This window comes from Argiope bruennichi, chromosome X1 (genome assembly GCF_947563725.1).
Source record: "Argiope bruennichi chromosome X1, qqArgBrue1.1, whole genome shotgun sequence".
Classification (NCBI taxonomy): domain Eukaryota; kingdom Metazoa; phylum Arthropoda; class Arachnida; order Araneae; family Araneidae; genus Argiope; species Argiope bruennichi.
In genome coordinates, this window is record NC_079162.1 from 96,893,423 (window position 1) to 96,910,389 (window position 16,967).

The 16,967-nt window shown below is 27.5% G+C and overlaps 1 protein-coding gene across 2 annotated transcripts in view; it reads left to right on the forward strand.

Annotated features, from left to right (window-relative positions):
- Positions 1–1,466: 1,466 nt before the first annotated feature.
- LOC129958776 (transmembrane 9 superfamily member 4-like) overlaps positions 1,467–16,967 on the forward strand; it is a 45,700-nt gene continuing 30,199 nt past the window's right edge. The window contains exons 1-9 of one of the 2 annotated variants that reach the window (XM_056071451.1): positions 1,518–1,615; positions 4,451–4,553; positions 7,701–7,944; positions 8,052–8,220; positions 8,398–8,491; positions 9,584–9,636; positions 9,721–9,762; positions 14,325–14,407; positions 15,464–15,616. In XM_056071451.1, the coding sequence (XP_055927426.1) occupies positions 7,704–7,944; positions 8,052–8,220; positions 8,398–8,491; positions 9,584–9,636; positions 9,721–9,762; positions 14,325–14,407; positions 15,464–15,616 (835 nt within the window). In that variant the 5' untranslated portion in view covers positions 1,518–1,615; positions 4,451–4,553; positions 7,701–7,703. Of the gene's footprint in view, positions 1,616–4,450; positions 4,554–7,700; positions 7,945–8,051; positions 8,221–8,397; positions 8,492–9,583; positions 9,637–9,720; positions 9,763–14,324; positions 14,408–15,463; positions 15,617–16,967 lie in introns of both variants that reach the window. The other variant, XM_056071452.1, reaches the window with a different exon arrangement.

The following is a 16,967-nucleotide window of genomic DNA, read 5'->3' on the forward strand; positions in this document are numbered from 1 at the left end:
GAATAAAATGATAATAATAAACTGATAGGGAAACTTCATATTAAAAACTTAAAGATATTAAAAAGACTCGTAAATTGAACTCTAGAGTATAATGATAGCTAAATAAGATCAAGAATAAATTTTTTAATGCAAACTTTTAAAGGCATTAATTCAATTTTATTTTTTTTATTCGGGCGAAAACTTTGGAACTGTCTTAGAAGCATGTTATATAGAAGGAAATAACAAGTAAAAATTTCAGGTCAATATCTACATTAATTTTTGAAAAATCTGACTTTGTCGAAACAAACAGAGTCGTTTCTATTTACAAAAAAAAAAAAAAGAAAGAAAGAAAGAAAAGAAAACTAACGAAAAAATATTTTTCCCAAATTTGCTGTTTTTTAAATTTATTTATCTAATTAAGTTGTCATTATATTCTATAATTTATTTTATAGATCTTTTAAATACCTACAACGTCCTTTTTCTTCGGTTCCTTTCAGCTTAATAGCTTATACTTAATTGTGAAAATCCGGTGTTAAAACTTCCACATATATCCTCATCCTTTTATCCTGTAAGATCCTGGTTCAAGCTTAGAGGCCCATTTTGGTTAGGCAGCTCAACAACTTAAATAAATTTTGTTATATATTTTTTCCTGGGAAAGGTGCAATTCGATTTTACTAAAATAACTGAAATTCTTAATTATCCCTACTAATCTAACCGATTGGTTCCCATAATTAAACTGACCTTTACTATTGTACCATCTCAAACCCGATGTTTGAAAATTCTATCGCAGTGAGCATTTCAAGGGAAATCTTCCCTTCGCATTTCTTGAAAATTTTGCAATGATTGTCAAATTTAATGTCAATTAGAGCAACTATAGAACACATTGATATTTTTCCGGATTAGGAGTACTTTAACAGCTTGAAAAAATATTCCTGCAAAGTAATGGAAAATTTTGACTTTTAATTCGGTCATGATTTTTATAGCTTCTTAGAATATTATCTCTTCTAAAGCATTACTTTCATTAAAAGTCATCAGATAGAAGTAAAACAGAGGTGCTTATTCCAAAACATGTCAGATTTATGATAGCATATGTAATAATGTACGTTCTGGAGCGACGTGAAGCAGGTTGAAACTTATTACAAACTGCTGCTGGCAATAACTTTGGGTAAAAATACGTATAAGAATATCATTATGTCATTTTCTTTCTTGCACAGTGATTTGTCAATTGCAACGTCAATCAGACAACTAGTACTTTGGCATTAGTCTAGGTTACAAGAACTTATACGTTACGGCTTATTTGGCGACAAAAATCCATCATGTTGTGTATCAGCTAAAAAGAATGAACATTTAAATTTTTAAATGCAGCCCTTTGAAAATTAAATTAATTTTATAATATTGTGACAAGCAATATATAGCATCATTTAGAGAAAGCTATTTTATTCTTTCCTTTGGAAAGCTGTATGCAATTTACAATTTTCATTTCATTTGCTTTAACGGGGTATTTTCAGTAGGAATTCTACTCATTATGTGGTGCCACCCCGAATAAACAAAGCAACCCACTTTTCGTCATATGCTAGTGCGCTCTGTAGATTCTATTCCGTAACAACAAGATTTTCGTTTTCAGATGTGCTGAAAAGTAAGTTCTGTTCATATTTTATAGTAATTTCCCTTATGTTTATTTTTATTTTTTCTCGTTTTTTTGTTAAATGACAGTGAAATATTACAAGCAAATTTTCCTTTCATACCGGGCTACTTTTTTTTTCTTGTTTTCTTATACCATACGTTTTATTATTTCTTTAATGCTATTCTATCGGTTTGCACAGCTGATAGTTATTTGCAATATAAAAATGAATCGGTTGATTCCATTTTTCTCAAAGAAAGATTGGACTCTGCATTATTTGCTTATGAACCTCTAATTTGTATTTCGATTAAAAACAGCTGTATGCGAAATAGTGTCCGAAATATTGTCTAAGTAAGATATCAAAAAATTTGTTCCGTGCTGGTAAAATTCTAATTTCTTTCATTATTAATCTGTAATATTTTGATTTTTGTAACTATCGAGATTATACAATTTATATTTAACAAATATTGTTTTCCCTGGCTTGGATTGTGAGCATTAAAAATATGTTTTTATTATTTATAGATTGATAAAAGCTGTAATATTTTTCAAAAGAATGTTTTAACCGCTTGATATTTAAATAAAAATATTTGGTAATACTGATTTCCACTTGATCCTGTTTCTGGTTTCTTTCTTTCTTTTTTTTTTTTTTTTAATGTTATCCAAGTAATAATATATAGACATTTTAATTTCTATAATTTGCTGTATTTTAATTTATTTTTGCAGTTATATTATTTATTTAAATAAATATATAAATGAAAGAAAATATATTTATATATATTTTTATACTCTATTTTTGATAGATTAGATAAATAAGTATAATAACCAAAATACACACTCCAAGCACAAATTCTTTTTTATATAATAATTTTTTAATTGAATCAAGTTTGAAATACCCTTAAAGTATATTTTCTAGTTAATGCATTTTATTTTTTATGGCAAAATCATTGTCAAAAGTGCCATTATTACCTAAGTAATTTTGTTGTCTGTAATATATTTACTTGCAAATCATAAACTATATATTTATTTATCTAATCTTTTAGAATAAGTAAGGAATATAATATCACAAGAATAAGAAGAATATCTTAAGAATATTGTATGGTATAACTAAAAACATAATTGTTAGTTTAAAAGTTATTTTTAAATAAAATCCATTTTTCTTTCTTCCTTTTTTCTTCTTTAGAAAAGGTAAATAGGTTTTTCTGTAATTATGTCAGTGAACACAGTAAAAAGTTTTCTCATTTGAAATCATAGCAAATGTTTTTTATTGTATTGTGATTCATAGTGATTTCCAGAAAAGATTTTATTCAGAATATTGTTAAATAACAATATTCAGTTTTGATGTAGTCTTCAGATTTGTTAAAAGAATTTTAATCTAAGCCATAACTTATCTAAGAATATGACTTAAACTATTTTCAATTATGTGTATTAATGGGTCATTTCTTTTACTATATATCTGCACAGTGCATTAAAAACAAATCAAAGGTTTTAGACTAAAAAATTAGAATTCAGTAGTAAAACAGAACAAGCATTAATAGAGGTAGTTCAATTTCTGTCTAAATGGGGATCTTGATTGGCTATACATACAAATCTGCTTCAGTTTGTTCCTGAAAAGAAGCATGCATGTGCAATGTTGTGGAGTAAATTCAAGGAATAACACTGTGTACAATACAAGCTTTCTGGAGTTTTCTGCTCTATGAAAAGTCTTTCAAGAAGGATTTTTGCTGGTTTTGTAAAAAATAAGGAAATTAGATTATAGATGATAAATCTAGGTATTGTGAGAAAAATTAAATTTAAAGCACTAAGGTACTACTCTACAGCTATGATTGATGACTTCTGTCATTAGGATTTCTATCCTAATCTAATTTTTTAGAAAGTTTTGTTTTGTGTGAATCTCTGTTAAGATCTGCTAGTGCAATACAAATATGCATCACTCATTAAAACTTTCCATGATGAAAAATCTTTCATGTATTTCTTACTGATACTATATTACCCTGTGCCTGTATGTTCACCATATGTTTGATATATCATAGCCAAATGTGGCTCTTGCACCAATAAACCCCAATATCCTATTCTACAATTACTATAATAAGCATTTTTTATGCATCTTTGTACCTATTAATATTTTTCTAATTTTCAGTTGGCTATTATTGCATATTTAATGTCATGCATTTTTGATAATTTCATTTTCATAACCCTGAAGCCCTCATAGATTTCAAAATAATGTAATTAATAATGTTAACTTATTTTATATCTGTATTATATTTTTACTTGTTTTCCAAAATCAATAAACAAAATTCAAATAGATAACATAGTGACTCTGAATTTTTTGATATCTGCATTCTGTTGATATGTGATATTCCTTAATGTAATTTTCTTCTGGATTTTATCTACAAATTTATTTTAGTCATTAAAGTCCAATCATAGATCGATAATATTAAAAGTGGGTTTCTTAATATATATTTTATATCAAACAGCATAAGCTTGCATAAACTTTCACTGCATTTTCTTTTCTTCTGTTCTTTAGTATTTATCAGCAGAAATAATTAAAATAGCTGTCTTAATTTCAATATGTTATAAAACTATTTCAGATAAAATTTAGCTTTATTATTAATAAATGCTATTTTTTATTGCTTTTTTTTCTGATATTTGAATCATAAAATTTCTCTGTTGAAAAAAGGGATCCAAGAAAAAATTTTTTAGAATATCTGCATTCAGACTTTAGCAAATAGATATTTTTAAAACTGAAGTTATAACTATTTCATGCAAATGTGATTTTTCAGTGTGAAATGTTAAATATTAAATATTTTAATGCAAGAAAATTAAATCCCTTTTTAATCACTATCCCTGCAGCATTACCTGAAATACTCATGGTATCCAGATCTCAATTAAATGTTCTGTACTCAAAGAAGTGATAATAAACATTCTTGCAAAACAGCATTGCCTGTAAAATAAGGTATAATTTTTTACTTATAATAGCTATTAAACTATTTTTATCTGGTTTGATTAATATGTTACATAGTAAAATTATCTTTTTGGAAAAAGAAAGTGTTCATGTATTGGTTAATTTGAAATTTTTCGACTTTCTTTAAAATCAGTTATATATCTTATAGTGAAATGAGATCTCTAAAATTTTGATCTGAAATATACTTAAAGAATTCCTGTATTATTTCTGGTCATTTGTAATCAATGACTAATGTGTTTAAACTTTATAAAACAATGAAAATTTGAATGTGAATATTCTTAGTTCTTAAGATGAAAATTGATTACTGCTGTATTATATATTCTATTTAAAAAAATAAGTCCTCTTCAAAAACATCTGTTTACAACACAAAGTAGATGCATTTTATGATGATAAGAGGGGGAGAAAAATATGTATTAAAAGTCATTTGGATTTTCAAGTTACACTGTATGCTTGAAATAATTTGGTAACTCTCAATTTATACAAGAGCTTAAAAAAAACGAATTAAATTTTAGTACATCGTTCATTTTTATGATACAAATTCTAAAAAGGAGAGCTGTATGTCTAATTTTTAAACAGAAACATCTTAGACTGCCACCTGCATACTTCATACCAATTGTCAGTTAAAATCATGCCTAGATGTAGATATCGAATATCATGGCATAGCATTTTGTTTTAACTATTTACTTCTTATTTGGACTAAAAGATTAATATTTCTCAGTTTCTGTAAATTATTTGTTATTTACTGCAAAAGTCAGATTTGTCCATGTTGCATCATTTAATTTTACACATTGGTCTAGACATTTGTTAATGTTTGTATCATTATTTAAATAATTGTTCTCACAGTTCCTTTTAAATTAACAGCTGTTGAATGTGAAGTGCATGCTAATAATAAGAAGATATTCTTGCACTTCAGTGTAACTCTTTATTTCTACAAAATAATGATTAAAAAGTTGAATTCTTAATAAAAATAAGAGGTAACTAAACAAAATAAATTTTTGTTGATTAATAATGGCCATTGTCCCATCTTTTTTTTTTTTTTTTTTTTTTTTTAAGGAAAGTTGCATGCACTTGTTCTACCGCCACCCCCCAACCGTAGATCAAACAAAATATTTTAAGTGTGTTGAGAACTTCACATGCTGTCCACTTTTTATAAACCCATCATTAACTGAAAATTTTATCTTGTCTTTGTCATTTAATGAAAAAGACTGGTTTTCAAGCTATTAATGAAAATTGTTTTAACTGTTCCATCAATGTAATTATCAGTTATTTTTCTTTGCAATGTTGAATACAAGATAGAATTTGATAGATTAATTGCAGGCAGGATGCTGTGACATTTCTTTTCTATTAAAGAATGGAGAAAACTGACTATTTAAATGACGATATTCAAATCAATTTTTAGTTTGAATACCATAGTTTGCAGCAAGTGACTAAATCTGGATGTATTATTTCTTTTGGTAAATGAAAAATTTGCGCAATAGATTTATGAGCATTCCATATATTAATTCTACTGATCTGCATATTAGATCTTCCCAAATGACAGAATACAGTGCAAGCAAAACTAGTATTTGTAGAATTAATTACAGATAAATCATTATATAGAATTTAGATATTCTATTAAAAGTTTAGATTAGATTAAACTTTTAATAAAATAATTTTGATGTTTAATAAGACCGTTAGCTTGATGATATGCTATAGTTATATTTGTTTTAAATTCAGTATATTTTCTCAGAATTTTAAAAAGCTGACTTTCAGTTGCCTTCCGTGATCTACTGCAGTTTGTGTAGGAATTCTGAAGTTTGCATTTTCATTTTATCTAGATCACTAATTTGAAATATATTTTGATAAGAAAATATTTTTATGCAACAGTATTACTCTTCTGATTTCTGCTAAAATATATTTTTCTCAAATGGTGGTTAAAAAGTAGAATTAAATAAAGATAAAACATTTATACTTAGCAAAGGTCATCTTCACCTGCTTTTCATGAACTTAATTGTAAGTACTTGCTATAAATGCTAAATAATTTATTTGAAGCTTTCTATCATCACCTGCTCATGAGAACTTTTGAGCTGATCCTGTATATTTACTGTTTTGTTTGCATAGTTGTAAAAGAGTTGTTGCATCTAGTTATATCCATTTGTATTTTATTTCAAAGTACAGTGGAGAGTTGGATTAAGTATAAATTTTCAAAAATATTTTAGGAAGAAGATTCTGAAGTTATTTTTATTTTGGGGACATTTATGAAATTTTATTATAATGAAAGGTCTTGCTATTGATTTTTAGTCTGACTTTGGCAAAAATATCAAAAGTTACTTATTTAGATTCTTCAAAATCACATCTAAACATATGACTAAGAAAATCTTTTAAATATGTGGCAGATATCAATTTTTCACATATGCTTTTAATGATATCAGTGGAATAAAGAAATCATCTTGAATATGCTTCAAGGAGTTTATTATAGCATATTTTTGAATTTATTTTATTATGTAATGCATTAATTTTATTCGCTTAGCAGCTGATTGACTCTGAAATGATGAAAAGTCATCATAAAAAACTGAATTCTTCAATAAGCTAATAATATGCTAATGGAGATCCTCTGTTTAGGTCATATTATTGTTAAACCAATAGATCAACTTTTATTTATTTTTATTATTATTATTTTTTTCAGATGAATGTGCTATCTATAACTGCACTTCAGTTATATTTTTTTATTATAAATCTACTGCACCAATGTGCAAGCACTATTAACTACTGTAGTTTTTTTAAGATCAAATTTTTTCAGTTCTTTATACTTACATTAATTTTTGGTAATGTCCCGTGCCATTTTATAATCAACATACTGCAAATATATTTTTTTTACCAAGTTTTATTCCCATTTGTTATTTATAAAATCTATATAAACATATGAATTTAAAATTGGATTTAACATGTAGTTTCCTCAAACTGAGCAAATGATATTTGACAGTTTATATTTTAGTGAAAGTATTTGTCTTGTTTTTTAAAGGGTAATTATTTCAAAGTCCAGAAAATTATCCTGTGCAATTCATTATATTTCAACATCTTTCATGCTTTTTCATTTTAAATTAACTTTCCTGCCTGTATTACTTCAAAACAGTAAATGTTTCTGAATTTCTTCCTTAGACAATGAAGCCTAAGGGTATCTGTTTCCCCCATCTGGTATGGTGGTGTATAATAATATTTTCCAAGATTACCTATGCATTTTATGTTCCTGGTGTTGCACCTGTAGAATTCAAAAAAGGAGAAAATATAGAGGTTAAAGCAGTAAAGATGACAAGTACTTTAACCCAACTTCCTTATGAATATTATTCCCTTCCTTTTTGCCGGCCAAAAAAAGGGGCTATTGTGTATAAATCAGAAAATTTAGGTATGTTATTTTTTCTTCTTTTAATCAAATAAAAAACTGCTTTTAAAAGATAACTTCACATCAGGTTTTTAATAAAAGGGTAAAGTAGTGTTCTTTGTGATTTTCAGGAGAAGTATTGAGAGGAGACAGAATTGTTAATACACCTTATGAAGTGCAAATGGCTGTAGATCAGTCTTGTCGGCTATTATGTAACAATCCCAAGACTCCGCTAAATTGGTCTGTAGCCGAGTCGAAACTTGTGGCCAACAGAATACAGCATCAGTATTATGTACATTTGTGAGTAGTGATATTTTTTTATAAAATTCATGTTTGAGGCTTGTTTGTACATTATTTGAATTGAATAAGTATGATAAAAGATACTCATTAAAAAAATGCAAACTTTTGTTTATGTTTCTTTTATATTTAATCTTCAGAAATAATTCTCTAAAATTACACTTTATTTCTACTTTACAGATTGATTGATAACCTACCATGTGCTACAAGATATGATGCTACTGATGTTCAGTATGAGCATGGCTATAGATTAGGTTTTGTTGAAAAAGGAATAGTGAGTATTTGATTTTATGCATTCCTTCACATTTCTTTATTCTTTTATTTGTTTTGATTTCAGCTTAATGCATATCAAACTTTTGTTTGAAGATTCTATATCTTTACACATTTTAACATTTCCTTCCTGAATTTTTGGATGTTTCATCCCCCCCCCCTCTCTTCTAATTCAGAATGTGATAAACACAGAAAAATTACCTTTTCTGAAAATTTTATTGTTTTTAACATTTATTTCAGATAATAGAAGATTACCCTCAAATCTCAGATTTTCTTTATATTTTTTTTCACTCCTAGAACTGTAGTTAACTTTATTTGGTCTTGGAACATTTTCGTTTGAAATTTTAGTGTTCAGTAATTTGCTAATTTTTTCTTTATTTTTTATTGATATTGATTTGTATATAATGATTTAAAAAGATTTTGAAGTACTTAAAGCATGTGTCATTCTTTTTTTTTTTTTTTTTTTTTTTGTCTCAATGTGATGTTAATTTTTTTTATTGTATAACATTTTCTGATCATGCGAGTTAATATTATTGTAGCTTTATCATGGATGTCTGAGTTGTTCAGTTGTCTGAATTTGCTATATTGAGAGAAATATATTTCTTAATCAAAATTATTTTATAACATTTTTTTTCTTTAAAATTCAGTTTCTATAATAAGTTGCAGAAGAATAACTAAATTATATAGTGCAAGTAAAATTTATATAATTGTTTTAATGAATTATCTCTTCCTTTAAGAGCTTTTGTGTAAAAATTAATGATTATAAAATTGGATTCTGGAACCCTACTGCTAGCAAAACTGAATAGTCTTCTAATTTTTCTTTCTCGTACAAATTGTTGCTTGGACTTCTTGGACCAGATGCATCATTTCCATGATGTATGTTTCCTCTTAATAAGCAAATACTTAAAAAATTCTTATTTGTTATAACTTTTTATGAAATGATTGGATCTTCTGTTATTTCAATCATTTCTCACAGAGCTAAATAGTTATTATCAACTGACTTGAACTGCCTTATATTGTTGATTTTGTTACATTTATTTTGTGTATATCTTAAAATTATATTTTGTGCTATATTTATTATTGTACTTTTTTTTAGCCTTACATTAATAATCACTTAAAAATTATACTGAAGTATCATTCACAACCAGGGTGAGTTCTATTAACATATTTTTTTCAATAAATTCATTTATTATTTAAACCACAATTCATGCAAATTTCATGAAATTCTTACAGGGAGAATTATCGTGTTGTTGGATTTGAAGTCGAAACTCAAAGGTAAATAAATGTTAAGACCTTCTGATTTTGCTATTTTTCTTAGTGTCCCTAAAATATCTACTATATGTAAACAGCATTGAGAGAGAGAAAGTCGTATGCATATTTTGTGGAATTCATTCTGAAATAGAATAGTAATAAAGAATAATAGAATAATAAATTTAATAAAATAGTATATTTCAAAAAATTTTGAAAATTTTTCTGATTAAAATAAAGTTTTAAATTATATTGGTCATATATCTTTATGAATATTGAAACAATATCATATTTCATAAAGTCATTTCGGATAATGTACTGAACAGAAGTATTCTGTATTATTAATTATGCCATGAATATCATTTTTAGCCTGTTTTTTAAACTGTTGGAGGACAGTTTTTCTATATTTATAAATTCTTAACAAGTTTACTAACCTACAGGTTGGATGCAAAATTGTTTATATATATATATATATATATATATATATATATATATATATATATATATATATATATATATATATATTCATAGTCTGCTTTGTTTGCTTATTGTTCTTTTTATCTACTTATTGAATATACCTTTGTAGCTTGCATATGAATGCAACTGTTACCACTAATACTTATTTAATAAACTGAAAAAAATATTTCAATTTACCATTCATTGCCCTAAAAGAAGTGTTAGTTGTAGCAATGCTGTGATAAAAACTCTGGGAATATAGTATTTTGAAACATCCTTTTTTCTATTAAAGACTGCCATACTTTCAGGAAAAGTGCATCTAAAATGAACCGTTATTGAAAGGACTGTATAAGTTTTTTTTTTTTTTAAGGCAAAATAATACCCTGATTTTTATCATCTGACCATGGATCAAAATTATTTTGTCCACACTTTGCAATTTAATAAGCTACTATATTTTTGAATTTTTAATTTAATACTTTAAATATATTGAATTTTATACCTCGTATGCTTATAATAGATGTTCTTTGCTTTAAGAGAGGCTTTAACTATGTAGGCATATTGGTAAATTGAGTCTAGTAAGGAATATTGTTTAAATGCAAAGCTTAGAAATATTTGGACATGTATTCAAGGATTGTCTAATTTTTATAAAACTGTTTGCCATTTTATTTTATACTATTTGGTTTTTTTCATTTAACATTTTTACAAATATCTTACAATTTTAAAAGTACATATATCTGTATTAATATATATATATATATATATATATATATATATATTCAAAAGTGCATATATCTGTGCTAAAACTGAATTTGTGTAATACCTGTACTCATATATCCCTAATTTATTACCATACTTAGATATTAATGACCAATCTTTTATGAAGAAAAGTAATCTGTGTTCCCAATACTAATTGTTTTGCTGAAAATTATATACATTTTTTTATACTTTTCTTGAGAATATTTTAACTTCAATTTGGATTTTTCCTCTAAAACTTTAAAAATACATGTGATGTGCATATATCTGTTCTAAATTTTTTCAGTCTGTTTTTAAAATAATTTGTTTTAATAAATTATTACAGAAGGAAGCAACTGACATGCTAATTTTTTGTGATTTAATGTCTCTCTCCCCTCATGTAGTAAGGAGATGTAGGCCATCTAGTAATCTTTAACAAGACTCTTGAATTTGAAAGAGTACGAATCTGTATGAATGCGAAGGCAAAATTTGCAGATTCTGTGAATAGAAATATTTTTCTGATATTTTGAAAGGTTATGCATTTATAGGATGAATGCATTCCTTTACAACAAATATATGGCTTATAACTGCTTTTTTATTATTTTATTTTATAACAAGAGATTTTTGTTTAAATGGATTATTTAAATTTTTGCTGCATTTTTTATTGGATTAGTCACTTTCGCAGCAGCTGGTAATTGAGAAACACTTTTCAAAATAGAATTTCTCCTTTCAAGAAAGGATATAAGGGAATCAAATTGTGGAACTTCGGAGGTTTTTCAGGAAAATTCAAACTGCCTTCTTGACTGTTTTTCAAGTTTTTGAAACATTATACTAACTAATAAAATCGCTGATAAATTATTTTTCCCGTAATTTAAAACTTTAAGAGTCCGAATGTTTTTTAAATACAGTCTATTAAATAACGAAGTTCCTTAGCTGGTTCTTGATGTATTTTAGCGTAATTTTATATCGAAAGAACATGATCAATTAATAGGCTTTCATTTTCATGTTTTCCTTAATGTCTCAACAGAGAATCAAATGTATCTTCAAATGATTCTAACTGTTTATCTTCTCCTTTGAGAGACGCTGTTAAATAATACAATTTCTGGTTGTCATTTAAATTATTATTTGACACCAGTGTAACGAATTGGGTTTTAAATGTTGCCCATTCATAAAATGCTCTGGAAAAAGTTGAGGTCGGAATTTCCGGCAAGTGTACTTCACTTTTAAACAATTCGTTCTTTTAAAATGGATGGAGATTTCTTAGAATCGAGAATAGAAGTGATTCTTAACTCCAATTTTTTAAGGCGTTTCTCCACTTGCTTAGAATCATTTGCCATTTCTGGAAGTTGACTCAAATCCGGATAAAAAGAATTCGTGAAGTTCATCTAATTTCTTCTGTAGTATTCCGATTTTTCTCAATTTAATTTCTAGTTCGATTACGAAAGATCTATCACCACTTTCAATGAATGCTTCCATTTTTGTAACACTAGCCTTTATCGCGCCATTTACGCGATTAATTTTTTCCACAATATCCCTCTTCCTTTTCCACATACGAGAACACAATCTGAACTGAGGGGTTTCCTCTTGCGTCACCCCAGGATCTGGTGCTGCAAGGGAGCTTAAACAGTAATAAAAGGGAAGCTCCTAGAAATTTGAATATAAATAAATGTAAAACTTAGAAATTTAACTGATACAATATTTTGCATACAAAATAAATATGCTGCAAGGTTTTGAAGAAAAATTGAATGTGCTTCTTTTTTAGAGTCTATAGTTGCCTTTATCAGACAGAAAATAGATTTTAATCTTGTACTTTTTGTAAAAAATATTAAGAAGTAGATTCCTTCTTCATAGTTAGAGGAGAAAAATAAACCCATCATGCTGAAATTGATTACACTTATTTCCCATACAGTTGGCCCATCTAAATTTTGAAATTTGTCTTTTTCTATTAAAATCCAGTATTTGTCTAGTCTGAGGAATATAAAAGAAACATCCCCTCCCACCTTCACCTTTCTATGCACGTAATCATTTATGCCTTGGGGATTCGTGGGACAATTTTAGAAAAATCTTTTTAGGATGAGGTCATATAAGAAATATTATTGGCATGGAATTAATGATCCATTCCACTTAATGCCCTTTTAAGAAAATGATATATATGCTATATTATTGACATCAAGCTGCTCCGAAAGCCTGATAACTCATCTGAAAATACTAATATATTTCATTGGAGCTTATACAGGGTATCCCAGAAAAGTGAAACAAGCATTTATTTATGTAAATATTGCAATTAGATCTATGCATCTAATACCAAAATTTCATTAAGTAATTGTATAAAAGCACATCAGCTTCTCGAGATATTGATAAAGAGTTATAAAATTTAAATTTCAGTATGTCTCCCATGATGCATAAGTGTCAGTAATATGTTTCTATTACATTCATTTATGCACACATGTTTCTGTGTACTAAATTTGCAGATTCATGCTTATTTTTAAATTTAGAGGGACTAAACAAAAATTAATTTAATTTTGATATTTCAGCAGATTTTACAGTGAAAATTATGAAACTTTGTATATACTCAACTTATAGATGAGTGTAAGATGAATATTTTACCATTTGACACTTTTCAGTATGGGTGCCATATATAAAATTTTATTTTATTATCATCCTCTACAGAAATGAAAATGCTTTCATGCAATAACCTACCTTATTTAATGGAAATTTTGGTATTATATGTCTAAATGCTAAATTTAAAGAAAATAACCGTGGAGGTGTTTTTTTTTTTTTTTTGAGACGCCCTATATAGTAGTTATAAATTTTTATAAAAAGTACATATTTTTTTCGTTTCAGCATAAATCAATATTCTTGCATATTTTTTGTAGAGGCTCGGAGAGATTTTTTCCCCCTCTATTTTCATGTATGTGTTTTGCTTTAAACTTAAAGAAATTTTATAGTAAAATAACTAAGCTTGAGCACAAATGACGTGAAGTTCAAGGTTGAGGCAAGGTAACTTTTCTAAATTTATTTCTTATTAATCTGAAGAATTCGAATAAAAGTTTAGTTAATTGCATTAAACAGTTATAAAATTAAATAAATTCAAACACTGAGCAATTGAAAAAATAAGGTCTAAAAAAATTATAATCTTATTGTTTTTTTTTTTTTTTTTTTTTTTTTTTTTTTTTTGTTTTTTTTTTAACTTTTTTATTATCACTTTTCATATGAAAGATAACTTGATTTTCTGAGTGGTTTGCTTTTGTTCTTTTCCCTTTGAAATACAATGGAGCTATGTGTGAGAAATTTTAAAAGTTTACTCTGTTGTTGTTTAGTTCTATAAATTCAACCTCAGTTGGATTTTTTTTTTTCTGTTAAATTCTAAAAAATAGTTTGTACATTTTTTTTTCCTTTAGCATTGATCATTCTGATTTACAATTTACTGGAAATACTTGTTCTTATCCTGAATCTCATAAAAAGCAAGCTGTGAATGTTGAAGGTGGGTTTTTTATTATTATTTATTCAAACTTTTCAGCTTCTAATTTATATTTAAAAGGAATATTAAAAGCAAATGGAAAAAAGATTTGAGGTTTTGAAAGATGTATTAGCCTTCTCTAGAATAGAATTAATAATTAGCTATTATCATTTTTGATTGTACATACAATTTGTGTTATTTTTTCTTACTGAAATTTTGTATAGACTATTATGCTTTAGTTTTAGGTTTTAAAGTTGAAAAATGCAAACTTTGTTACATTTACTTATTTTCTTCACTTTATTATATTGGTTTATTTTTCATTTGTTTAAAATAGTTTTTTTATGACAGTTAAGGTGGAATTATTTTCTGACTCCTTTATCATTTTACTTATTTTGCAATGAAATATTGTACATTTTATAAAGAAATTAATGAAAAGAAGATAGATTCTTTGTGAAATTTCATTTATTCGAAACTTTTTTCCATCACTAAAAGTGATACTATTATTTCTTTTAGAATATTTTTTTTAATTTTAAACAATATTTCTTTTAGTTTCTTTCATTCTATTTAGAAAACTGTTTCATTTTAACTTCCCTTAATTATTTCATTAAACTTTTATAAGCTGTAAGATAAAATATGAATTTAAAATTGCTGCTCTCTGCTTTTGATGAATCAACAATTTGTTTGATGTTTCATATATCCTCTAACATACATATCCAGAAAAAATATCTGATATCAATAGCTGATCATAACTTCTAGTATATGCCAAGTGCATATCCTACACATTTTTTCTTTTACAATGTTATTCTTTTCCAGTGAAAATTAAACTTTCTGAATGCTTACATTTTAGATTTATGCAAGATTACTGTGTTTAGAGGTAAATCTCCTTATTTCATAAATGAAATAATACATTATAGGTGATTCATTAGAAGGAGAGGCTTGCTTTTTGAAATGCTTAAAGATAACTTTAGCTCTTTCTCGGCAGATTCAACCAAAATAAGAATAGAAATTCATTATGTGTTTCATAAATAAATTCATTTGTTAAGAAAATGGTTACTTTAGGTTATTTTTATTATTTTATAGGACCTACCAAGCTATATTTCACATATGAAGTCATTTGGGAAGAGAGTAATATTCGATGGGCCTCAAGATGGGATATATATCTTGCCATGACTGATGTTCAGATTCACTGGTTTTCTACTATAAATTCAGTTGTAGTTGTGTTTTTCTTGTCAGGTATGATATTTTAATACTGAGAGTTTAGTATTAAAAAGAATTGTAATACGCCCATGTCCATAAATTAAAGATAATTCAGAGTCACGCATAAATCCAACTCTAAAATACATATATCACCCAAAAAATGACTACACACATCTTCAAAAATTATATGCAGATTGCAGGAAGCCACCAGATGACATCGATAGTACGTCACAATGACGAGAATGTTGTATAAGGAATACAGGCAAAGAAATAAAATTGTTCGCAAGCGCTTTATAAGCCTTTCAGCGCAATAACCGCATAATTATGACACAAAGGAAGCATTTGGATGATTTTTTATGTGGTAGAATTATCGGCCGTCTGGAATGTGGCCGTACCAAGCTGGAAGTATCCGAGGAACTTGGAATCGCCCAGAGTGTCATCTCCAGGCTTTGGCAACGATTCCAAGATGATGGTAATGTGAGTAGACGCTACTGCACAGGTCGCCCCCAAGTTACAACGCCGAATGAGGACCGGTATTTGGTAGTTACTGCCAAAAGAAACAGACGGGGCAGAGCATCAGACCTGCCTCGTCAGCTCTTTTCAGCCACTGATACGACAGTTTCAAGGCAGACCATGTACATACGCCTAGGGCAGATTGGTCTATATTCTCGTAGGCCTGTCAGATGTGTTCCACTTACTGCAACTTACTGTCGTCTGCGGTTAGCCTAGCGTAGAGAGCATGCTTTGTGGACACCTCAACAATGGGCTTGTTTGAACTTTTCCGACGAGTCCAGGTTTAGTTTGCAGTCTGATTCTTACCGGACATTCATAGGGAAAGCGCCAAGTACCCGTTACCTCCAAGAGGACATCATTGTACGACACCGATACGTTGGTGCAGGATTACTCGTTTGGGGAGGAATTATTCTAGGTTCCAGAACTGACCTGCATGTTCAATTTTTTAAATTTACTCCAGGGAGCAAAAAATGGCAACTTTTATTAATGATATCAAACATATAGCATCTTTTTTGCTATTTACCTTTTGTTTTATAAATAGGCTTTACAAATAACATTTGTTTTGCTTCTGGCTCTTTCTTTTCCTGAACTTGTATTATCCTTAATTTATGGACATGAGTGTATTTAATGACTTAAATGATGATCCCAATGGCTTTAATTATTCTTTATACTCACTTCATTCATTCATTGCATATTTTGTAGTCAAGATTTGTCAGTTCTTAATTAAGGTAGAGGCAGTCCTTTATGTTTTATTAAACTTCAGTATAAAAGCAATAAAAACTATAGACTGAGTGTAGGACTCAAGTTGAATATAGTTCCTACTAGCTATGTGAAACTGTAGGTACGAAATTGTGAAAATTGTATGCATGTCAAT